Source organism: Bos indicus, chromosome 6 (assembly GCF_029378745.1).
Source record: "Bos indicus isolate NIAB-ARS_2022 breed Sahiwal x Tharparkar chromosome 6, NIAB-ARS_B.indTharparkar_mat_pri_1.0, whole genome shotgun sequence".
Lineage (NCBI taxonomy): Eukaryota > Metazoa > Chordata > Mammalia > Artiodactyla > Bovidae > Bos > Bos indicus.
The window spans coordinates 78,285,194-78,312,494 of record NC_091765.1 but is presented as its reverse complement, the minus strand read 5'-3'; the positions used below and the strand labels follow the sequence as shown (position 1 = coordinate 78,312,494).

The window sequence follows — 27,301 nt, the reverse complement described above, 5'->3', positions numbered from 1 at the left end:
TCAGTGTGAGCAGAACAAAGAGGCATGATGTGCTAATCTTTAAAGCCTTTCACTGGTTATGCCAAAACTACATATTTTAATATATTTAAATTATATTGTTTCCAACCAAGTTTTTATGCCATTTATCATTAATTACAAACCATCATTTTTATTCATTATTTACAAGCCAATTCATATTTTGTTCTTTAAAATAAGTCTGTGACAACTTCTCTGTGTGTGTTTGTTGAAGATATGCGTGAGGGTGAGATAGGAGGGTGAGATGAGGAAGCTTCTCCATCTTAAACATTCTTTGCTAGGAACTATGCTAGGCTCCTAGCAAAGTGAGAGATACCCCTTGTCCAAGGTAAGGAGCAATGGCTGCGCTTTGCTGGAGCAGCCATGAAGAGATACCCCATGCCCAAGGTAAGAGAAACCCAAGTAAGACGGTAGGTGTTGCAAGAGGGCATTAGAGGGCAAACACACTGAAACCATACTCACAGAAAACTAGTCATTCTAATCACACTAGGACCACAGCCTTGTCTAACTCAATGAAACTAAGCCATGCCCGTGGGGCAACCCAAGACGGGAGGGTCATGGTGGAGAGATCTGACAGAATGTGGTCCACTGGAGAAGGGAATGGCAAACCACTTCAGTATTCTTGCCTTGAGAGCCCCATGAACCGTATGAAAAGGCAAAATGATAGGATACTGAAAGAGGAACTCCCCAGGTCAGTAGGTGCCCAATATGCTACTGGAGATCAGTGGAGAAATAACTCCAGAAAGAATGAAGGGATGGAGCCAAAGCAAAAACAATACCCAGCTGTGGATGTGACTGGTGATAGAAGCAAGGTCCGATGCTGTAAAGAGCCATATTGCATAGGAACCTGGAATGTCAGGTCCATGAATCAAGGCAAATTGGAAGTGGTCAAACAAGAGATGGCAAGAGTGAACGTCAACATTCTAGGAATCAGCGAACTGAAATGGACTGGAATGGGTGAATTTAACTCAGATGACCATTATATCTACTACTGAGAGCAGGAATCCCTCAGAAGAAATGGAGTGGCCATCATGGTCAACAAAAGAATCCAAAATGCAGTACTTGGATACAATCTCAAAAAAGACAGAATGATCTCTGTTCGTTTCCAAGGCAAACCATTGAATATCACAGTAATCCAAGTCTATGCCCCAACCAGTAACGCTGAAGAAGCTGAAGTTGAACGGTTTTCTAAAGACCTACAAGACTTTTTAGAACTAACACCCAAAAAAGATGTCCTTTTCATTATAGGGGACTGGAATGCAAAAGTAGGAAGTCAAGAAACACCTGGAGTAACAGGCAAATTTGGCCTTGGAATACGGAATGAAGCAGGGCAAAGACTGATAGAGTTTTGCCAAGAAAATGCACTGGTCATAACAAACACCCTCTTCCAACAACACAAGAGAAGACCCTATACATGGACATCACCAGATAGTCAACACTGAAATCAGATTGATTATATTCTTTGCAGCCAAAGATGGAGAAGCTCTATACAGTCAGCAAAAACAAGATCAGGAGCTGACTGTGGCTCAGACCATGAACTCCTTATTGCCAAATTCAGACTTAAACTGAAGAAAGTAGGGAAAACCACTAGACCATTCAGGTATGACCTAAATCAAATCGCTTATGATTATACAGTGGAAGTGATAAATAGATTTAAGGGCCTAGATCTGATAGATAGAGTGCCTGATGAAATATGGAATAAGGTTCGTGACATTGTACAGGAGACAGGGATCAAGACCATTCCCATAGAAAAGAAATGCAAAAAAGCAAAATGGCAGTCTGGGGAGGCCTTACAAATAGCTGTGAAAAGAAGAGAAGCGAAAAGCAAAGGAGAAAAGGCAAGATAAACATCTGAATGCAGAGTTCCAAAGAATAGCAAGAAGAGATAAGAAAGCCTTCTTCAGTGATCAATGCAAAGAAATAGAGGAAAACAACAGAATGGGAAAGACTAGAGATCTCTTCAAGAAAATCAGAGATACCAAAGGAACATTTCATGCAAAGATGAGCTCGATAAAGGACAGAAATGGTATGGACCTAACAGAAGCAGAAGATATTAAGAAGAGATGGCAAGAATACACAGAAGAACTGTACAAAAAAGATCTTCATGACCCAGATAATCACGATGGTGTGATCACTGACCTAGAGCCAGACATCCTGGAATGTGAAGTACAGTGGGCCTTAGAAAGCATCACTATGAACAAAGCTAGTGGAGGTGATGGAATTCCAGTGGAGCTATTTCAAATCCTGAAAGATGATGCTGTGAAAGTGCTGCACTCAATATGCCAGCAAACTTGGAAAACTCAGCAGTGGCCACAGGACTGGAAAAGGTCAGTTTTCATTCCAATCCCAAAGAAGGCAATGCCAAAGAATGCTCAAACTACCTCACAATTGCACTCATCTCACACGCTAGTAAAGTAAGGCTCAAACTTCTCCAAGCCAGGCTTCAGCAATATGTGAACCGTGAACTTCCTGATGCTCAAGCTGGTTTTAGAAAAGGCAGAGGAACCAGAGATCAAATTGCCAACATCCGCTGGATCATGGAAAAAGCAAGAGAGTTCCAGAAAACATCTATGTCTGCTTTATTGACTATGCCAAAGCCTTTGACTGTGTGGATCACAACAAACTGTGGAAAATTCTGAAAGAGATGGGAATACCAAACCACTTGACATGCCTCTTGAGAAATCTGTATGCAGGTCAGGAAGCAACAGTTAGACTGGACATGGAACAATAGACTGGTTCCAAATCGGAAAAGGAGTACGTCAAGGCTGTATATTGTCACCCTGTTTATTTAACTTATATGCAGAGTACATCATGAGAAACGCTGGACTGGAAGAAACACAAGCTGGAATCAAGATTGCCGGGAGAAATATCAATAACCTCAGATACGCAGATGATGCCACCCTTATGGCAGAAAGTGAAGAGGAACTAAAAAGCCTCTTGATGAAAGTGAAAGAGGAGAGTGAAAAAGTTGGCTTAAAGCTCAACACTCAGAAAACGAAGATCATGGCATCCGGTCCCACCACTTCATGGGAAATAGATGGGGAAATAGTGGAAACAGTGTCAGACTATTTTTCTGGGCAGATGGTGACTGCAGCCATGAAATTAAAAGACACTTACTCCTTGGAAGGAAAGTTATGACCAACCTAGATAGCATATTCAAAAGCAGAGACATTACTTTACGAACAAAGGTTCTTGTAGTCAAGGCTATGGTTTTTCCTGTGGTCATGTACAGATGTGAGAGTTGGACTGTGAAGAAGGCTGAGCACCGAAGAATTGATGCTTTTGAACTGTGGTGTTGGAGAAGACTCTTGAGAGTCCCTTGGACTGCAAGGAGATCCAACCAGTCCATTCTGAAGGAGATCAGCCCTGGGATTTCTTTGGAAGGAATGATGCTAAAGCTGAAACTCCAGTACTTTGGCCATCTCATGCGAAGAGTTGACTCATTGGAAAAGACTCTGATGCTGAGAGGGATTGGGGGCAGGAGGAGAAGGGGACGACAGAGGATGAGATGGCTGGATGGCCTCACTGACTCAATGGACGTGAGTCTGAGTGAACTCTGGGAGTTGGTGATGGACAGGGAGGCCTGGCGTGCTGCGATTCATGGTGTTGCAAAGAGTTGGACACGACTGAGTTACTGATCTGATCTGATCTGATCTGATCTGATGCTAGGCTCCTCACTCAAAATGAATCTAGGAAGTAATTATTACTGACATTTTACAAATAAGAACACTAAAAAGATTAAGCAATGAAAGTAAACTGAAAGACTGAAAAGGTTAAGTGATATGCATTATGTGAAAATATCCAAATCTCATGGGTGCTCTGTGATCAGAAAGCGCTCACTAAGATGCTGCATTTCTATTATTGATATAACCAACATAAGGTATTATATATTATTATCTATTAGATTATCTCATTCTTTGTCTCTGGAGAAAATGAGGACAAATATTTAATTAGAATTTAGGAAAGTTAAAAATCTCCACCCATATGGAGGCATTATCAATTACAGTTTAGTAATTTGTATTCAATTTATGAAATATCTCCTAGAACCTAAATTTTCACCATAACCTATATCCTATTTTGTTTTTCTTAATGAACTCAACAAATGATGCTTTTCTCCTTAGAATAAGAAGTGTTTTTTAGTGAAGTGATTTAAACCTAAACAGATATTTTGGGGAGAGAGAGGCTATTAGAGAAAGAAGAAGAAAGGGAACCACTTCCATTTCTGTTACTTTCAAAGGGAACAGTATTATATAAGAAGGAATTCACCATGAAAATATACCAAAAAATGTTAAATATTCTGAACTGATTATATAACTAACCAGTAAATAAAGATATCTTGTGATACCTAGTCCCACATTTAGCTATATTACTTACTGAATCATTACAGACTTAATTTTTCTATGATTAGATCTGAAGTGGTGAGCATGTATGTTAAAAAGCAAAAAGCACAAATAACATGCACCATCTCCATGAGAGGTATCTCTTCATATTATAATATAATGTATTTGACAATTTAGTCATTTGCATATTCTAATCCACTATTTCACATGATACAACATCTTATCCCAATCAGATATGGCATGTGATTATTCAACATGAGGTTGTTCTAAAATAAAGATGGAAAAGAAAATATACCTGCCCAAAGAATATTTCTTTTATACTCTCTGATCAGAAATAAAATCATTATGAAACTTTCTGAGATGTTTCACATAATTAACAACAAAGAAAACTTGACAACCTTAATGATAAAGTAGAGATGCTGGTGACATAATCATACAACCTACACTCTAGAAAATGACTGACAATTCAAAGTTTGATTTTTTTTGTTACTAATGAGTTGAATCAATCAACAAATAATCCTATAAAACAATGATCTCAAAAATGGAATATTTTACATTTCTCTACTCAAATATGAGTAACTACATAAGATGAGCATATTATTGAAATCAGTCAGATGGCTTAAGAAAAACCTCCTACAAGAAATAAGACTGTTAAAATGTCCATAAGAACCAAAGCTATCCATAGGTTCAATGCAGTTTCTATAAAAGTTCCAATATTTTTCACAGATACAGAAAAAGATATCCTTAAATGTATACAGAACCACCAAAGACTCCAAACAGCCAAAGCAATCCTGAGAAGAAAGAACAAAGATGGAGGCATCACGTTGCAGACTGCACACCATAGCACAAAACTATAGTAATCACAACAGCACAGTATTGGAAAAATAGATCAATAGGCAAAGGATCAGATTCTGAAGTGAAAGTCACTCAGTCGTTTCTGACTCTATCTGACCCCATGGACTATACAGTCCATGCATTCTCCAGGCCAGAATACTGGAGTGGGTAGCCTTTCCCTTTTCCAGGGGATCTTTGCAACACAGGGATCAAGCCCAGGTCTCCCGCATTGCAGGCAAATTCTTTACCAGCTGAGCTACAATGCAAGCCCAATGGAACAGATTGTGAGCCCATAAATAAACCCTTGTCTATACCTGCTCATAGTAAAAACATCCTCTTCCAACACACAAGAGATGACTCTACACATGGACATCACCAGATAGTCAATACCAAAATCAAATTGATTATATTATTTGCAGCCAAAGTTACAGAGGCTCTATACAGTCAGCAAACACAAGACCAGGAGCTGACTGTGGCTCAGATCATGAACTCCTTATTGCCAAATTCAGACTTATATTGAAGAAAGTAGGGAAACCAGACCATTCAGGCTTGACTTAAATTGAATCCCTTATGATTACACAGTGGAAGTGACAAATAGATTCAAGGGATTAGACCTGACAGACAGAGAGCCTGAAGAACTATGGATGGTGGTTCATGACATTGAACAGAAGGCAGTTATCAAGACCATCCCCAAGAAAAAGAAATGCAAAAAGGTAAAACCATTGTCTGAGGTGGCTTTACAAATAGCTGAAAAAAAGAGATGAAAGGCAAAGGAGGAAAGGAAACACATACCCATTTGAATCCAGAGTTCCAATGAATAGCAAGGAGAGATAAGAAAGGCTTCCTCAGTGATCAATGCAAAGAAATAGAGGAAAACAATAGAATGGGAAAGACTAGAGATCTCTTCAAGAAAGTCAGAGATGCCAAGGAAATATTTCATGCGAAGATGGCCACAATAAAGGACAGAAATGGTATGCACCTAACAGATGTAGAAGATATTAAGAAGAGTTGGCAAGAATACACAGAACTACACCAAAAAGATCTTCATAACCCAGGTAACCACAATGTTGTGATCACTCACCTAGAGCCAGACATCCTGGAATGTGAAGTCAAGTGGACCTTAGGAAGCATCACTACGAACAAAGCTAGTGGAGGTGATGGAATTACAGTTGACCTATTTCAAATCCTAAAAGATGATGCTGTGAAAGTGTTGCATTCAATATTTGGAAAACTCAGCAGTGGCCACAGGACTGGAACAGGTCACTTTTCATTCCAATCCCACAGAAAGGCAATGGTAAAGAACGTTCAAACTACGGCACAATTGCACTCATCACACACACTAGCAAAGTAATGCTCAAAATTCTCCCAGTGAGGCTTCAACAGTACATAAACCATGAACTTCCAGATGTTCAAGCTAGTTTTAGAAAAGGCAGAGGAACCAGAGATTATATTGCCAACACTGCATCATAGAAAAAGCAAGAGAATATCAGAAAAACATCTAGTTCTGCTTTACTGATTATGGCAAAGCCTTTGACTGTGTAGATCACAATAAACTGTGGAAAATTCTTAAAGAGATGGAGTACCAAACCATCTCTTTGGTACCTGCCTCCTGAGAAATCTGTATGCAGGTCAAGAAGCATCAGTTAGAACCGGATGTGGAACAACAGACTAGTCCAAATCATGAAAGCAGTATGTCAAGTATTGTCACCCTGCTTATTTAACTTATATACAGACATCATGAGAAATGCCAGGCTGGATGAGGCACAAGCTGGAATCAAAATTGCTGGGAGAAATATCAATAACCTCATATATGCAGATGACACTACCCTTACGGCAGAAAGTGAAGAGGAACTAAAGAACCTCTTGATGAAAGTGAAAAAGAAGAGTGAAAAAGCTGGCTTAAAACTCAACATTCAAAAACGAAGATCATGGCATCCAGTCCCATTACTTCATGACAAATAGATGGGGAAACTATGGAAAACAGGGACAGACTTTATTTTTTGGAGGACTCCAAAGTCACTGCAGATGGTGACTGCAGCCATGGAATTAAAAGATGCTTGCTCCTTGGAAGAAAAGCTATGACAAACCTAGTATTAAAAAGCAGAGACATTACTTTGCCAACAAAGGTCCATCTAGTCAAAGCTATGATTTTCCAGTTGTCATGTATGGATGTGAGAGTTGGACTATAAATAAAGCTGAGTGCCAAAGAATTAATGGTTTTGAGCTGTGGTGTTGGAGAAGACTCTCGAGAGTCCGTTGGACTGCCAGGAGATCCAACCAGTGAATCCTAAGGGAAATCAGTCCTGAATATTCATTGGAAGGACTGATGCTGAAGCTGAAACTCTTTGGCCACCAAATAGTTTGGCCACTTGATGCGAAGAATTGACTCCTTGGAAAAGACCCTGATTCTGGGAAAGATTTAAGGTCAGAGGAGAATTGGGCAACAGAGGATGAGATGGTTGGATGGCATCATCGACAAGATGGACATGAGTTTGAGCAAGCTTGAGAGCTGGTGATGGACAGGGAAGCCTGAGGTGCTGCAGTCCATGGGTTGCAAAGATTGGACAGGACTGAGCAACTGAACTGGACTGATATGGTTAACTAATATCGATAAGAAAGCTATGAATAAATAATGGGGAAAATATAGTCTCTTAATAAATGGCATTAGGAAAACTGGATAACCAGATGTAAATGAATGAAACTGAACCTCACTATCTTATACCATACACAACATCTAATTTGCGAACTCTTAGTTGCCGTGTGTGAGACCTAGTTACCTGACTCGGGATCAAACAGGGACCCCTGCATTGGGAGTGCTGGGTCTTGGCCACTGGACCACCAGGGAATTCCCAGGCCTACTACTACTACTAAGGCACTTCAGTCATGTCCGACTCTGTGCGACCCCACAGACGGCAGCCCACCAGGCTCCCCCATCCCTGGGATTCTCCAGGCAAGAACACTGGAGTGGGTTGCCATTTCCTTCTCCAATGCATGAAAGTGAAAAGTAAAAGGGAAGTCGCTCAGTCGTGTCCGACTCTTCGCAACCCCATGGACAGCAGCCTACCAGGTTCCTCCATCCATGGGATTTTCCAGGCAAGAGTACTGGAGTGGGGTGCCATTGCTTCATTAAATCAATCAATCAATTTTTTTTACAAATTTAAGACACCTGTGGAGAGGAAAAAAAGATGGCACCCCAGAGCTAGAGCAGGTAGAGGGATACACCAAAGATGGCACCCCTGGTGCCCTCACTGGGGGGCATCCAAAAGCTCTTGGAAGTACATGTTAAGTTAGACACCTGCCCCTTAGGCTGCTTCTGCTTATACATAAGTAAATGAGCCTCTTTTCTCCTGAAGTCTGGTCGCATGAGCAGCTGCAACTGTGCTGGACATGAGGTGGGTTCCAATATAAAAGAAGCTATCTGTGGACTAGTGGAGAGGACTACACCTCACCAAATATGGGAGACCTGGGTTCAATCCCTGGGTTGGGAAGATCCTCTGGAGGAAGAAATGGCAACCTACTCTTTAGTATTCTTGCCTGGAGGAATTCCATGAACAGGGATCGCAAAGACTTGGACACGACTCTGCGACTAACACACACACATAGAAAGAACAAGCAACAAAAGAAAAAGTAATAAGTTGTACTATATCAAACTAAAAAGCTGCTGCACAGCAAAAGAAACAACAGAGTTGAATGGCTATCTACAGAATGGAAGAAAATATTTGCCAATCATACATCTGATAAGTAGTTAACACCAATAATATGCAAAGCACTCATACAACTCAAAAGTAGCCCCACCTACTCAAAAGTAGCCCCCCCAGTCCAACTAAAAATGGACTAAAGAAGTGAATAGACATTTTTTCTAAGAAGACATGCAAATGGCTAGCTTGAAAAGATGCTCAACATAACTAATTAGAAAAATGAAAATCAAAATCACAATTAGATATCACTTCACATATGTTAGAATGGCTATCATGAAGAAAACAAGAGATAAGAATTGGTGCTTCTCTGCTATCTCAGGGGTAAATAATCTGCCGCAATGCAGGAGACACAGGAGACATATGTTCCATCCCTGGGTCAGGAAGATCCTCTGGAGAAGGAAATGGCAACCCACTCCAGTATTTTTGCCTGGGAAATTTCATGGATAGAGGAGCTTGGTGGGCTATAGCCCATAGGGTTGCAAAGAGTTGGACATGACTTAGAGACTAAATCACAATAAGAATTGGTGAGAATATGGAAGAAAGAGAGGTATTATGCCCTGTTGGTGGGAATATAAATAAATACAACTGTTATGGAAAGCAATATGAAAGTGCCTTACAAAATTGAAAATAGAACTACCATATGATTCAGCAATCCCACTTCTGGGCTTATATCCCAAGAACACAAAAATCAGGATCTTAAAGAGATATCTGCATGCCCATATTCACTGAAGCACTATTCACAACAGCCAACATATGGAAGTAACCAAACTGTCCATCAGTGAATGAATGAATCAAGAAGAAAACTATAGTTTGCTGTACTCTGTTGTAATGAATCACAAAATTGAACTTGATCACATGTAGTTTTTAAAAATTCACCTCTGTTAAATACGTTCCATATACTAAAACCCATAATTTGTTTTTGGATTCTAAGGTTTGGTATCTCTACCTGGATATCAAAACAGTGATGTGTATTTTGGACATAATAAAATAATAAGGGAAAACTCTAATAGGTACTAGCTAATGAAGATAATTCCAATCAAAATAATTCATGCATAAAGCACAAAAATCTTTTCTGTTCTATAGAAAATTTCAATACACACATACAAAATTTCCAGCTAATATAGAAAAGAATCGGCAAATCCAGTTTACTTTATTTGAAAATGTTAGTATAACTACCTATGATGGCCCAATATTCCCTTATTTACATGAACAAATGCTACCTTTTCCTGATTTTGCTTCCACCTTTTTACATATTTCTCTTGACAATCAGTTATGGCTCCTTTCTAACAAAATCTAGAAATCTTTTCAAGTCTTTCTGACTTTTCTGCAGTGTTTTATAATACTGACCACTGTTTACTTCTGGACACTTCCCCCTATCTTTAATTCAGATACTATCTTTTCATTCTTCTCCTCAGACACTTTCTTCCATTTCTATTCTTACTCATCGCTCATGTCTCCAAGTCTTCACACTGACCAAGTGTCATCACCTGCTAGCTGTTTGTATTATAATACCCAATTCTTCATCTTCTTGGGGTGTAAGAGGTAGACTATGTTTCCCAGCCTTGCTTGCAGTTTGAGTGGTACTACTGACAGTGTCCTATCTGATGGAATGTGAGTGGAAATGATATGAACCATTTCCAGACTTTTTATACAAGGTCCCCTCTCTTTTTCTCAGATTATCTGCTGGATACCAACATCCAAAGTGTTAGTAAAGGTGTTGGTATCACTATGGAAATAAAATAGTGAGGTTAGTTGAGCTGTCACTGGCTGTGTCCCTCCATTAGGCACCTGCATCAATTGGGCCATGAGTAAAAAAGAATAAACATTTATTAGGTTAAATGATTGCAATTGGGGTGTATGCACATTAAGTATTTAGGAAGATTCATCCATTCTAACATCTTAACCTGTTTTCTGTAACCTACATTAACTGGCCTAAGTCAACATTGTTATTCTAGCCTACATTTAATATCATGCCAGCATATTTTTAATATCTAACATGATATAAAGCTGAAAACAGGATAAAACTGAACTCATCTCAATAAGTGGACACACATTTCTCTAATTTGTTTAGTCTTTCAAACCCAAAATCATATAGAGTGATATATTTACTCTTCATTTTCCAAAGAAAAACTGTGGATCTTGTTGTTGCTTAGGGAAAAAAAAAATCACATTTTCCCATTTCATCTTCAGTGCCACATCTCAATATATCATAATTATTTTATTAGCTCCACTTTATACATGAGGAAACTGGAGCACATGCATGCTAATTAAATGGCCCAAAGTCACATAAGCCATTAAGTAGAGGAACTAGGATTCGGACACAGTCTTGGCTCAGGGGTCTATGTGATCAGAACTATAAAGACCACATTTTTAATTGAGTTAAAAAGTATAAGATGAGAAAATCAATGTTGAGATTTAAAAAAAAGCAATGTAAGTGTTTAGTTGCTAAAATTAACTTTTAAAATGAGTACTTTAGGTCTTGGTAGATGTGAAAAATAATAAAAAATAGACCATTATAAAAATTAAATATTGCATTCTAATCATCAAAATCATAAATTTTAATAAAATATGCTTTTAAAGAAGTTCAGAGATCTTCAGGTTTCCCTGGTGTCTCAGACAGTAAAGAATCTGTGTGCAATGCAGGAGACCTGGGTTTAATTCCTGGGTCAGGAAGATCCCCTTGAAAAGGGAATGGCAAGTCACTCCAGTATTCTTGCTTGGAGAATCCCATGGACAGAGGAGCATGGTGGGCCTAAGTCCATAGGGTCACAAAGAGTTAGACATGACTGAGCAACTAACACACACATAGAGATATTTACTAAGTGTTTTACCATTCATTAAAATAATAAATGCTTTCTATCATAAATTGTTTAGATATTTATATTTCTTAGAATATACAACTAGTTTTTTTAAAAATAGAAAAATATATATTTCCTATGCCATGCTATATAATATATACATATGTATATTCTTTGCCTCCATACATCTTAGAACATCTACTTCCTAATATACAATTCCATGTGTCTGCCAATAATATCAAAGACAATAAGGTCAAATCTATAAGAATATTATTTTTGTGCACTGTCTAAATCAAAATATGATTCTGTCTTTTGTTGTTAACACATTCATCAACTTTTACAATTGCATTTTATGTCTGTTTTTCTCTTCTATTATAAAAATGAAATTAACCAAATCATATATTTATTTTTCAGAGACAAAAGGATCAAGAATGATTTATATTACGGTGTTTTGTTATCATAGAATATATGCCATTTATTCTTTTTTTTTTTGTATGCCATTTGTTCCTGAACAGAGAATTCTAGCTTACCTTCTTTTGTAGGACACAATGGAAAATGAATATAAACATTCCCTGTAGAGAATTGAAAATGGTGAAGAGATACGCCATGATGACTGTGCTTTCATTAATATACATGAGTCCAAAGGCCCAGGTCAATCCTAATAGGCAGAGAAGAGCTATTGCACCTATAACCCATGACCTGCAAAGAGAAGAGAAAATTAAGAGTTATCAAATAGTTTGTCTTTAGTTAACATAGTCATATTGTATCAACAATACTGACACTGAAAAAAATGTTACGGTAAGTTTATTGACAGGAAATGTAAGACAGGTGGTATAAGTACTTCAAGATTTTAATGAGAACTTACAAGTTTTCAAGCTTGAGGAGATATACATGAATGAAAATGTTATGAACACAGAAATTCATTTAAGCAAAGCAGATTTGTACTATTAAACTATTCACGTATTTGCAGCACATATGTGAATGATATGGAGATGTAGTTATGGTTAATGGCAAGGGGGAAAGTCTGTAAAGTTATGTTAGTCTCCACTGGTCTCATTGGTATGATAACATTTATTTGACTAGACTCTCCATTAGTGCTTCACCTGATACACTTTTACCCCATTTTTCCAAATTTCCTCTTTTTCCATAAAAAATTTAATGTGTACTGATAAAAACAGAAGGAACCAATATATGGAACACATATAAATTTCTGTCTGATTCTGTAGTTATGTAGAACAAATGTGATATACAGTAGATGGAAAAAAAAATAGTTCCCCTCTAGATCACCATCTACTCTTTCAGCCTTTGGATTGCTGTCTTCTGGGTTATGTTGGACTAGACTTTGGAAATCAGGCAATTGGCAGCTTTGTTGAAAAGAAGCCCAAAGGCTCAGGACACCTTCATGTCTTTGAAGTGTCTGTAAACTCATGGGAGAAAATGAAGTTGAAAATGGGATGGAGAGGTATGAACAAAGTAGTCCAGAACGGAAGACAAATTCTCACTCTCACTCCATTCCCTTAGTTTCCTCCAAGCTGCCATTCACAATACTAGTAAATGGGTGACAAAAGTTCATATATTTGTGGTTATGTATTCACTATCAACATAAAATAAATCTTTCCAATAGATAGGAATCCAATAATTGAAAGTGTAATCTTCTCAACTTCTATGTACATATGATAGGACCAAAACAGTCTAGATTTCTATAGTCTTAGCCCATCTTTTCCTTTCCCAGTATACCTTCCTGAACATGGTAAACTAATATTTCTTTTCAGCAGACTACTATCCTCTACTTACATTGTCTAAGAAATGAATATTTACAGGGATTGAAACTTTGCAAAACAAAGGATGGAAAATTGCATATATTTACTATAATCTGAAGCTGGGTTTAATAAATTTTCAGAGAGAACTACATTTTAAGAAAGATATGTCCCAGAGTAGTTAAATATTATTAAAGTCTTATTAAAGTTAATCTCAAATATTTACCATTTTCCTTCTATAACCATCAGCCACTATATTTCAGATGGAAACATCCACTAAATTTAATGTGCTTAATTAAAAAATTAATAATCTTGAATAAAGAATCCCTAAAGGAAGTTTGCCATGCCACAAACATGTATGTGACATGTTTGTATATACAAATTAGAAAACATCTTAGAAGTTAATATCTTGTTTCAAAAGCAGATTCAGAAGTATGAGAACTTTCAAGATAAAGCTCTCAGTTTTTTACAGATATTGGAAAAAGGAAAAATGGGAAGAGTTGCCATTAAACCAAGACAAAATTGTTATTCAGCTTTAGAAATAAAATGATAGGATAAAATATTCAAGTCAGCTATCCACTAGAAAACACATAATGGGCTCAAGTGTTAATGATATAAAACAGTGATGAGCCCAAATTCTAAAGAAAAAAGAAGAGCATGAAGAAGTAAGTGAAATGGTACTGGAGAAAATGAAAACAAAGGACTCTTCACCAGAAGAACAAACTGAAAGTCTACAGCAAGATCACCGAAAGGTTGCCAATCTTGTTTATTGCTGCAGGACATAGAATTTTAAAATGTACAAAGGAGAAAAAGCCCAAATCTTAATATTTAGGTTTATTTTTATTAGATTAGTACAGACTTGTAGCTTTGTTTCAGAAGCTTAAAAGATATGATCAATAATCAAGATATGTGTCAAATTTGAAAGAGATTATTTGGCAATGCAAGATTTAATTTTTGAAGGAGGTATTTCCCCTTCTTTTGGATATTTAGCCTAAGAACTTCATTAGTATCATTTGTAACTTGGTAGTTTCATATCCAGAAAATCATTTGAAGAAATAACACTAAATCATGAAATAGTTTTAGATGAATGATGTCCGAACAAGCAACAGAAATGACGACATATGCAGCACAGAGGAGCACATCACAATGAAAGGAGAAAGCCAATAAAAGCAAAACAAGTCTGTACCACATGAAGTTGCTATTACTGTGGCACTAAGTTCAGGTGCTATCCAATTAAAAGAGGTGAAGCAGAATTTTCCTGGCAATACACCTGCAGCATATTTATTCTGCAGAGAAGTTGTATGCCTGATTATTTTCCTGCACAGTTTGCTCTTCTGCCTCAATGTGAATGACAGAAGTTCTAATGATTTTCCAGTACTGATCTGACAGCTGGTTCATGGGACCACACTGATAAATGGAATTTATCAGCCATTCAGGTCATTCTTACTTGATGAAGGGTCTGTTATCCTCATAGCTAAAGAATGCATAGACATAAAGACAAGAACACCAACATTAGCATTTTATGACAAAGAATTTCATATGAAAAATATTCTCCTGGTTCCCAAAGGCCTCTGTCGCCCACCTCCCTAGAAGGCATCATAATCTTCCCTTTATATCCAGAAGGTAAATCCTAAAATGACCATGAGAACCTAAATAACAAGGAACAAAATCAATTTTACAATACTGTAATATCCCTTAGGAGACTAAAAAATTCCATTTTTTTTTTCATCATGTGCACATATTACTTGTGACTTGACAGAGACATTTATTTCTAAGAGAACACATTTCTCTAGAGAATGAGAAATCTTATGAGCAACCTGGAAAAGGCTTGGGGGCATACTTAAAATGATAGATTTCATGTCATCTAAAGGTCTCCTTATTCTATAATATTAGTAGGTGAGATTACTTAATTATGGACAGTACACTTCTGAGTAATTTTAACTTGCAGATGATTGACCTGAGTTAAATCAGAACATTATAGCCCATTGAAAATAATCAACAAGACTATTTTAAAATTATTTCTGATGGCTCACTGAGAAAAATTTTTGAACAATCTTATGTAGTAATAGGAGCAAACAGACAGCACCTGTCCATTATCACTTGTATGTACTATTTAGTATCATCCACACAAAATGAGATCCAAGCACCAAATTAGTAGAGATTAGTTAGGGGATATTTTGGATTTTTTTTTTTTTAAACATAGTTGCTTCTGAGTGAATTGTGACAGGACTGAAAAGAAACAGAAAGCTTGATCCTCTATTCTCTTACCTCTTGCCAGAGGCAATGGTTTCTGATATCATGCATACAAAGTAAAGCTCTTAGAAAGGCTCCAACTGTGATGCATTTTGAACAAAGCGAACCACAGATAAAAAAGTCTCACTCTCCAGGGTGATAAAAGAGTAAAGAACAGAGTGACAGCCTGGGATTTGAAGCCAGTTTGCCTGAGGTTTACATCCTAATTTAGTCACTTACTAGCTATTTGATATTAGGCAAAAATTATTAATAATTTACCTTAGGTTGTGTCAATTTTTACATCTATAAAATGGTGATAATTATAATGTAAGTTTCCTGTGATAATGAAATGATACATTATGTATCAAGTGCTCAGAATAGTACCCGACACATTGTTTGATAAATTCCCCGTAGTTACTATTAGACTATTTTCATTCTGAAAATACAGAATTTCTTACCACCCCAAAGAATATAATAGAAAATAATACATGTTGAACAGTTAAATTCATTTGATGATGCTTCAGGAGTAAATATTATGCTGTAAAATAGATGTGGTGAAAATAAGTTTGGAGATGGAGCAGGGAGTGACTAACTATGTCTAATATGGAGTTACTGGCCACATGGATTTATTTATAGTTAAATTTAAATTAATTAAAAGGAGATTAAGTTTAACATTCATTTCCTTTGGTCACAATAGTTACATTACAAATACTTAGAAATTTCAATAGCTACCATATTGAACACAGCAGTTCTAGAACATATTTCTGTCATCACAGAAAGTTCTATTGGACAGTGCTGAACTAGAAGAGTCAAAGAGAGTTTTTAGCCAGGAAATGAAATTCTAAAATATTTAAATAATGCCATGGATATGTAAAAAGATAAAGAGAAGAATTTCTAAGAATCAATCATATTTAACACTTGTAAATTGTGCCTAAAAAGAAAATCCTGTACTTATATTAATATTGAAAACTTACAGAAGATAATAGCATGATATTTATTCTACTATATGCATCCCCATGGTATCAATATTTTCCATCTATGATGCTAAATTTATGATTAGAATGACTCTATTTTAATTTATACAGTACAATATTAGGTAAAGAAAGTTACAGAGGTTAACATGTAGGGATACCTACAAAGGGCTATACAAAATTATATTAAGCTACCTAAATGTTTCAAAAACAATATACAGTTGATTCTCTTTGCTGTACAGCAGATGCTAACACAACATTGTAAAGCAACTATGGGTCACTAAAAATGTTATACATACACACACACACACACACACACACATATATATATACATATATAGAACTTAGACTATAATTGCTAGAGTGAGATGTCTGCCTTAATGAGAAATACCAAAAGAGAGAGATATCAGGGTGCTATTCTGTGATTTTTGTTGGCAACTCTGGGGATCAGCTGCTTGCTATACTCAGTAGCAAAGACTGCAATTCCAATTCCAATTTTACTTAGAGTTATCTACACACAAACTGCAGAAAAATTATACCACAGAAATTCTTGAACTGTTTAGAAAGTTCTAGGACCCACAACAGACTTCCCAAACTGGGGATCTGGCAAAGGGATGGAGAAGCCCTAGGGAATTTGACTATGGAGGCCAGTGGGATTTGATTGTAGAACTTACACAGGATCGGAGAAACAGACTCTTGGAGGGCACAAACAAAACCTTGTACACACAGGAGCCAGGAGAAAGGAGCAGTGTCCCCACAAGAGACTGAGTCAGATTTGCCTGTGAGTGCCAGGAGTCTCCAGTGGAGGCATGGGTTGACAGTTTGGCATTAAGCCGAACAACAGGGAGGGAACACAGCCTTACCCATTAACAGAAAACTAGATTAATGATTTACTGAGCAAATTCATCAGAGGGCAGACAAAATGAAAAACAGTCACAGAAAACTAACCAAACTGATCACAAGGACCACATTGCCTAATTCAATAAAACTTGAGCCATGTAGGGCTGTAGGGCCACCCAAGATGGACGGGTCATGGTGCAGAGTTCTGATAAAACGTGGTCCACTGGAGAAGGGAATTGGCAAACCACTTCAGTATTCTTGCCTTGAGAGCTCCATGAACAGTATCAAAAGGCAAAAAGATAGGGCACTGAAAGATGAACTCTTTCATGTCAGTAACACGTTACTGGAGATCAGAGAAATAACTCCAGAAAGAAGGAAGAAACAGAGCCAAAGTGGAAATAATGCCCAGTTGTGGATGGAACTGGTGATGGAAGTAAAAGTCCAATGCAGTAAAGAACAATATTACATAGGAACCCAGATTGTTAGGTCTATGAATCAAGATAAATTGGAAGTGGTCAAATAGGAGATGACAAGAGTGAACACTGACATTTTACGAATCAGTGAACTAAAATGGACTGGAATGGGCAAATTTAATTCAGATCATTATATCTTCTACTGTGGGCAAGAATCCCTTAGAAGAAATGAAGTAGCCCCCATAATCAACAAAAGAGTCTGAAATTCAGCAGTTGGGTGCAATCTCAAAAATGACAGAATGATCTCTGTTCGTTCCAAGGCAAAACAGTCAATGTAACAGTAATCCACGATGCCCCAACAACTAATGCAGAATAAGCTGAAGTTGAATGGTTCTATGAACTCCTAAAGAACTTCTAGAACTAACACCAAAAAAAAAAATGTCCTTTTCATCATAGGGGACTAGAATGCAAAAGTAGGAAAACAAGAGATACCTGGAGTAACAGGCAAGTTTGCAGTTGGGGTACAAAATGAAGCAGGGCAAAGGCTAACAGAGTTTTGCTAAGAGAATGCACTGATCATAGCTAACACCCTCTTCCAACAACACAAGAGATGACTCCACACATGGACATCACCAGATGGTCAATACTGAAATCAGATTGATTATATCCTTTGCAGCCAAAGATAGAGAGGCTCTATACAGTCAGTAAAAACAAGACTGGGAGCTGACTGTGGCTCAGATTATGAACTCCTTATTGCCTAATTCAGACTTAAATTGAAGAAAGTAGAGAAAACCACTAGACCATTTAGGCATGACCTAAATCAAATCCCTTATGATTATACAGTGGAAGTGACAAATAGATTCAAGGGATTAGATCTGATAGACAGAGGGCCTGAAGAACTACAGAAAGAGGTTCCTGACACTGTACAGGTGGTGGTATCAAGACCATTCCCAAGAAAAAGAAATTCAAAAAGGTAAAATGGTTGTCTGAGGAGACCTAACAAATAGCTGAGAAAAGAAGAAAAGCCAAAGCAAAGGAGGAAAGGAAAGATATACCCATTTGAATGCAGAGAACTCTTCAAGAAAGTTAGAGATACCAAATGAACATTTCATGCAAAGATGGGCACAATAAAGGATAAAAATGGTATGGACCTAACAGAAGCAGAAGATATTAAGAAACAGTGGCAAGAATACACAGAACTGCACAAAAAAAGATCTTCCTGACCCAGATAACCACGATGGTGTTATCACTCACCTACAGCCAGACACCCTAGAGTCCGAAGTCAAGTGGGCCTTAGGAAGCATCACTATGAGCAAAGCTAGTGGAGGTGATGGAATTCCAGTTGAGCTATTTCAAGTCTTAAAAGATGATGCTGTTAAAGTGCTGCACTCAATATGTCAGCAAATTTGGAAAACTCAGCAGTGGCCACAGGACTGAAAAAGGTCAGGTTTCATTCCAATACCAAAGAAAGGCAAAGGTAAAAGAATGTTCAAACGACCACACAACTGCTCTCATCTCCCATGACAGCAAAGTAATGCTGAAAATTCTCAGTGAGGCTTCAACAGTATATGAACCGAGAACTATCAGATGTTCAAGTTGGATTTAGAAAAGGCAGAAGAACCAGAGATCAAAATGCCAACATCCATTGTATCACAGAAAAAGCCAGAGAGTTCCAGAAAGATTTACTTCTGCTTTATTGTCTATGCCAAAGTCTTTTACTGTGTGGATTGCAACAAATACTGGAAAATTCTTAAAGAGATGAGAATACCAGACCTCCTTACCTGCCTTCTGAGAAATTTGTATGCAGATCAAGAAGCAACAGAACCCAGATGTGGAACAACAGAACAGTTCCAAAATGGGAAAGGAGTACGTCAAGGCTATATATTGTCACTCTGCTTATTTAACTTATATGTAGAGGACATCATGAGAAATGCTGAGCTGGATGAAGCATAAGCTGGAATCAAGATTGCCGGGAGAAGTATCAATAACCTTAGATATGGCGATAACACCACCCTTATGGCAGAAACCGAAGATGAACCTCATTAAGAGCCTCTTGATGAAAGTGAAAGAGGAGAGTGAAAAAGCTGGCTTAAAATTCAACATTCAAAAAAATGAGGATCATAGCATTGGTCCCATCACTTAATGGCAAATAGACGGGGAAAGTAGGGAAACAGTGAGAGACTTTATTTTCTTGGGCTCCAAAGTCACTGCAGATGGTGACTGCAGCCATGAAATTAAAAGATGTTTGCTCCTTGGAAGAAAAGTTACGACAACTGTAGACAGCATATTAAAAGCAGAGACATTACTTTGCCAAGAAAGGCCCATCAATTTAAAACTATGTTTTTCCAGAAGTCATGTATGGATGTGAGAGTTGGACTATAAAGAAAGCTGAGCACCAAATAATTTATGCTTTTGAACTGTGGTGTTGGAGAAGATGCTTGAGAGTCTCTTGGACAGCAAGGAAATCAAACCAGTGAATTCTAAGGGAAATCGGTCCTGAATATTCATTGGAAGGACTGATGCTAAAGCTGAAACTCCAATACTCTGGCCACTTGATGTGAAGAACTGACTCCTTGGAAAAGACCCTGATGCTGGTAAAGATTGAAGGCAGAAGGGGACGACAGAGGATGAGATGGTTGGATGGCATCACTGACTCAATGGACATGAGTTTGAGCAAGCTCCAGGAGCTGGTGATGGACAGGTAAGCCTGGAGTGATCCAGTCCTTGGTTTTGCAGAGTCGGACAGGACTGAGTGACTGAACTGAACTGATGGCAATGTGTTTAATTCACGAGAATATGAACATAGGTGAACTGTGACATTTCTGGGTCTTGGCAATTAAAAGATTGGAACTGGGCTTCCCTGGACCTTTTTATCCTTCTCTTTTCCTAGGAGACATTGACAGTACAGCCTCAGATCTAAAAGGAAGTCTGTTTATTGATGGGGAGCCACCTTTTAGATTTAGATCACCTATTTCTATACTCTAATGTAAATTTAAGCTACTGTAATTTAGAGTAATTTTTATCGTGGCTTAGCCTTTGCAATAATTACTAAAGCAGGTTTTAGCTATAAGAATCCCTAGTTCACATGCAATATCGGAGAAGGCAATGGCACCCCACTCCAGTACTCTTGCCTGGAGAATCCCAGGGACAGGGAAGCCTGGTGGGCTGCAGTCCATGGGGTCGCACAGAGTCAGACACGACTGAAGTGACTTACCAGCAGCGGCAGCAATTCACATGCAATATAGAAATTCATGCTAATGACAAAGAACTATTCATTAATTTTACCTCCAGAATGACATGAATAATATACAATAGTTTAAAATCTAAATATCACTAAACTTTATCTATAATCTGTCAGTTATTTTCCATCATGTTGTCAGATATTCTACTGGCTTAAAGAATCTAGTTTCAGAATGTCTTTCCATCAAATCTAAATTAAATTGATGATAATATTGCCACATGTTATGGTGACAAAGATATATGCTATTGATTCACTTTTTATTAAAAAAAATCTACACAGCTAGCTTCTAAAGTTGAATAATTTTCATTCTGATTCACCAATGAAAGTCCACTGATTCAAAAATTCATCCCAGGTTGTAAGACTGAAACAATTTTACTGTAATTATTTTAAGGTTTTATGAAAATATGGACACAAGGGCTTAAGATGTTCTTGGTGATGTTAATAGGAACTTACAAGTTATCTTAGAATTTACAAATTGTGACATGGAAAATGAAATAAAACATATTGTATAGTTTTCAAGGTACAAATAAGAAAAAAATATACATTTTTCTTAGTAAGTACATTTTCCTTTTATCAGACATTTATCATTTTATCCTTACATCTAAAATTCAAAATTTTAAATATTAAGGTCATAATATTATCTTTAAGAGTGATCCTTAGAATAAAGTTCAGAATTTTTAGGGGCCTCTATGGTAGAGAATTTTTAGGGGTGCTAGTGGTAAAGAAAAGTGAGAAGTGAAGTCGCTTAGTCGTGTCTGACTCTTTGCGGCCCCATGGACTGTAGCCTACCAGGCTCCTCTGTCCATAGGATTTTCCAGGCAACAATACTGAAGAGGGTTGCCATTTCCTTCTCCAGGAGATCTTCCCAATCCAGGGACTGAACCTGGGTGTCCCGCATTGTAGGCAGATTCTTTACCGTCTGAGCCACCAGGGAAGTTGCTCTTGCTAATGTAGGAGACATAAGACACATGGGTTCAATCCCAGGGTCAGGAAGATCCCCTGGATAAGGACATGGCAACCCACTCCAATATTCTTGCCTGGATTAATAAATATTAAATAAATGACTAATAAAACTTTAATTATATTATCTCCCCAACTTAATGCTATACAAATTCTTATAACTCAGTACAATATGGTCAAAGAGCTAACTTATATACAAAAGACATTAGGAGCATCAATTATGAGAATGAAAAATGAATTAGTATATTGGACACAAACAGCAAAAAATTTATCACACTTTAGTATCTCCATCTATCAGATTTATAAAATGAACTAGTAGGTTTATAAAAATGAATTTATGAAAATTTATAAAAATGAATTGGTAGTTTCCATGAAAATAAGATGCTTCCCCCTAGTGGCTTAGACAGTAAAGAATCCTCCTGCAATGCAGGAGACATGGGTTCAATCCCTGGGTCTGGAAGATTTCCTGGAGAAGGAAATGGCAACCTACTCCAGTATTCTTGTCTGGGCAATCTCACGGACAGAGCAGCCTGGCAGGCTACAGTTCATGGGGTTGTAAAGAGTTGGACATGACTGAGCAACTAATCACAAATATACATGTGCAATTAAGATATAAAATTTTGGAATCACATTGGAAGCAAATAAGATCATTGTATGATTATCAGTATTAATCATGAAAGATAGTGTATCTTAGTAACTGAAAGCACTGATTTGTGAATCATCCTGCCTGCACTTAGATGGGCATTTTACAACATTGGGCACATTATTCATCTACTCTCACCCTCACAAGCTTCATCTTTGAAATGTGTATAAATATAGATCTTTGTTCATAGGGCTGTTGTGTGTATTAAATAAAAGTTCCAAAAAGCTCCTTTTACTTAAAATGCAAAAAATTACTCAACAACGTATAACTTTAATATACAAAAGTACCATACACATATTTGTTATTACATTTGCTGTTGTGTACTGACCTTCTGACCTCAAAAAAAGAGCTACAGGGAAAAAAGTGTTTTTCTTTTAAGTGTTTTGGAAATTCATATATTAACTAGACATCCAAAGAGCAAGGGAGAATCACTGCCTTTTTCTGAAATCAATATTTAGATTGAGAAAGCTTCAGTCTATTTGATGTTTTATTCTGGATTTCTTTAGGCTTAGTATATGCTATGAAATTCTACATTTTCATTTGAACTGGGGTATATATCCAGATTCCTAATGAACATTAAAATAGAAACCAATAGTTCTTTGTATTACATGAGAAATACAAATTTAATTGATAAATATATTGTATCTTCAGTGTCAAAAAGTACACTAATAACCGCAATATTTCACTAAACGTAACCCTTTGATCATCAAGTAAGACATAAACAACATAAAATTATATGTGAAATGTTCATGAAAATTCATTAAGATATCTGTTATAAAATTGAATTTCATAGTTTCTTGTGATTTTTTGAAAACTTGAAACTCTGAATAGGATAAAGTAAATGACTATATAAAAAGAAGTTTGCATTTCTTACTAATGATTTTTGTCTTATAATCTATGAAAACTGTGGTTCTAGTATGTGATAGAAATATCTCAAGATCTTAAAATAATGGCAACAAATTGACATCTTTTATATTTTAAAACTTACAGATAGAATCATGTTTCCTGGCTTATTATTTAAGGACCAATGTTTTTCAAGCTGATAAGCTTGATCATTAGAATGCAAGGACAGGAAGTACTTTAAAGGTACTTTAAAGGTATAACATACTTTCAAGGTTTCTTTTTTCAATTTAGAAGATATAAAAACTTTTAAGTTAAGTAAAATGAGAGAAAAATTGATAGCTTTTAGATATTCTTGCCAAATGTGTTTTGACACATTGAATTGTTATATCTTTCTCATACCATATGTTATCATCACCTCTCATTTCAACAACTTGCAACAGAAGCATTCATCATATCCTATCTGTGAATAAACACCTTATTATAAACTACTTGTATGAACAACTAAAACATAAAAAAGTACAACTGTGTATTTTAAACATGTTGGTATTTACTAAAGATTCTAATAAATGGAACCAAGGCAGACCTTGAAACACAATAGGATACAGACAAGTCTCATTTAATGTTGGTCAAGTGATGTAACTTTCATTAGGCCTAGTTTACTCACTTTAACAATGAATGAGATAATCTTGCATGCATGCATGCTCAGTCACTTCAGTTGTGTCAGACTCTCTGTGACCCCATAGATTTTAGCCCTCCAGGCTCCTCTGTCCATGGAATTCTCCAGTCAAGAATACTGGAGTGTCTTACTGTGATCTTTTTAGAATTGAATGCAACCAAGGAAAGAATAGTCTATGCCTCAACTAGTTTCTTGAATAGTGAGTAGACCTAGGTAATGACCCACAATCTCTACTTCTAGTCTGCTTCTAACACAGAAGCTCTGTGAGATGTTGTAGCCCCTAAATATATTTATAACTAGAAATCTGAATATAATCTTAAAATTATGTCAACAAGAAAACATTGAGAAATGGTATAGAAAATTTAAGCAAATATACACATAAATCAAACTTTAAAGACATACAAACTCCAAATACCAAAATAACAGTTCTTAAATCAGTCACACATTAGGCCAAAGGGCAACATTAATAAAATACTAAGAATTAATATCAAACCAACTGCATTCTCTGATGCAGTGACATTAAATCTTGAAATAAATAACTTATAAAATATGCATAGATATACATGAACAATTATCCATATGCTGCTACATCTCCAAAGAAACCTCAAGACCCTAATATTTTACAAATAAGTTCTATTTAATATTAAAACAACAAATAATCCTTTTTTCATATAGGTCAGGCCTAAGTGAAAAAGAAGAAAAGCTTTATGAGACTACTATAACTTACTAGGTAGGTAAAATTTAAGAGAATAAAAGAATAAATTAGAATATTTTATTTAAAATCTTACTTGAAAATCCTAAATAAGCTATTAGATAGCAAAATCTAATGGTGCATAAACATCATGATTAATTATTGCATAATGGTGAAGAAGAACTTTAAAAACTGATTCTGAAATTTACATTGAAGAAAAATAAAAGTCTAAGAGAAGATAAAGCAATTTTGAAAGATGATCAAAATGGGAGGACTCATGCTACCAGATACTAAGCAAGGTTGGTAATAATGAAGTAATGGTAGAGAAATGAAGTTTATGTCCATGGAATAGAAGAGAGCACACAGAGATTTGGTTTGGGACAGTGTAGCAGCAAAAATCTTGAGGAAAAGGATGGATTATTTTGCGAACAATGTTGGAAATTTGGCTGATCATATTAGGAATACAACATGTCCTCCAAAGACCTCAAAATCACACACTATAGAGGAAAAGTTGATGGTTTAAATATATAATATTGTTCTCTGTAGTAAAACAAGAATCAACAGAGACATGACAAATGGAGAAGCTACATGCAATAACCGAAGTATTCAAACTTTATATTAGCAAGTAAATGAGAAAGTTTACAGAAAGGCTCATTGAAAAAAAAAAGGAGGGGAAATGAAAATGATTTTAGGAAGATTAAAAATAGAAACAAATGACCATAATCATTTTACTAATAGGGTTCCTGTAAGTATGAACTGAGATGTTGAATATTTATTGTTTTATTGCTTTAAGTTTTTATATATTACATTAACGAAAGTAACTGAGTGGAAGATCTGGTAATTTTAGATATCTTTCTACAGCTAACTGAACAAGATGTTGTAAATTCAAAGAAGGCAGAAAAATGAGAAAAATGCAATGATAATGACTATCACAAAGAAAACTCGCCATTTTTTTTACTTCTTGGCATATGTAATGTTAATATTCAATTATGTCAATATTTTTCACTGATATATTACTACTTTTTATACTCATGGCTTGCTTGCTTTATCTCATAAACAGTTTGAAATTAAAGCTAAAACCGTTAATCTCAGTTCTGGAACTGAGAGGATTTTTGTGTTAGCATGTTTAAATGTCTGATTGAAAATATGAACTTCTATAAACAACATTTCTGAGTATTCTAGAATACATGCTCAAATATACATTTATAAAAGAGCCAGGGGACTTGGATGACAGATCTTTTTAAAATACATAATTGTATATAGTGGAAAAAATCCAGCAACAATTGGGACTCAGCCAAGAGAAAATTAGATTAGGAAATTTTCAAGCGTGGACTGAGCAGCTCAAGACACCTAACATTCCACTATACTGTCTGCACATTTTATTTACAAATCCAGTGATTTACTACACAGTCTTTTATTTAAAATAACTGTGACTTACATTGTTTCACTACTTCTTAATATGAGGTAAACTTATTAAAAACAAAGTAACCCTCCTATTAAAAAAGTACTCCTGAAAGTAGGAGAATGAGAAAAGCTGAAATTTAAAAAAGTGTTTTTGCTTTAATGTTGTTCTTATTTAAATGAGAGGTATTCCCTTGGAATTAGGGGATACTGATATGCACCCAGAGTGTGCTAGTAAGTTTTTCAGCCTGATTGTGTAAACCATAATTTGTGATGATTAGTTTGCCTGTCAGCGATCATCTGTAATAATAATAATATAATAATATCTTTAATCATAGAGCATTTCAGTCTCCTTTAATGAATTGAATATAATTAAATAGCTTGAGATGTGATTTTTAAGATTAAGTACCTTGATATTTTCTAGAATTTGAGGAGAAATGTATGTATCTAAGGCAGAGTGTAAGTAGTGTTTTCATCTTTCTAGGGGGATTTTTCCATTCTATGGGTACAAAATCTATTATCTAAGATTATAAGTGACTGCAAAAAGATAGTAAATAATGAATGGGGACCACAAAAATGGTCCCAAGCTTGCTCCATCTAATTACTTAAAATGTAATTTAATTCAATCCAAATGTCCACCATTTCCCTTGTTCTCCCCCAATTCCATCCTGTCCCTTGAAATTCAGAATCTAATATCAACAAATTCCCCTCCATTCTAATATTCCATCCTGGGTGTGTTTTTGTCACCTTCATGCTTTAAGTGTTGTCTGCTTACAGTGCTTTCCCTGAAGACCACACAAACTCAAATATTGGTTTTCCTACAACTCAGGCAGTAGAAGTAATACTGCCAAACCATGACTTTTACCTCTGTCAAAAACCCAGCTCCTCTGAGAGTCTTGCCATCAAATATCTACTACCACCATTTATTTCCTATTTTTTTTGTTGTTG

The 27,301-nt window shown here is 36.3% G+C and overlaps 1 protein-coding gene across 21 annotated transcripts in view; it reads right to left on the bottom strand.

The window, feature by feature from the left end:
• ADGRL3 (adhesion G protein-coupled receptor L3) overlaps positions 1-27,301 on the bottom strand; it is a 943,166-nt gene that overhangs the window by 50,164 nt on the left and 865,701 nt on the right. For 12 of the 21 annotated variants that reach the window (XM_070791494.1, XM_070791493.1, XM_070791500.1 and 9 more), the window contains 2 exons: positions 14,890-14,916; positions 12,216-12,384 (listed from right to left, as the gene is read on the bottom strand). In XM_070791494.1, the coding sequence (XP_070647595.1) occupies positions 12,216-12,384; positions 14,890-14,916 (196 nt within the window). The remainder of the gene's footprint in view (positions 1-12,215; positions 12,385-14,889; positions 14,917-27,301) is intronic. The other 9 variants (XM_070791496.1, XM_019962817.2, XM_070791506.1 and 6 more) reach the window with 1 other exon arrangement.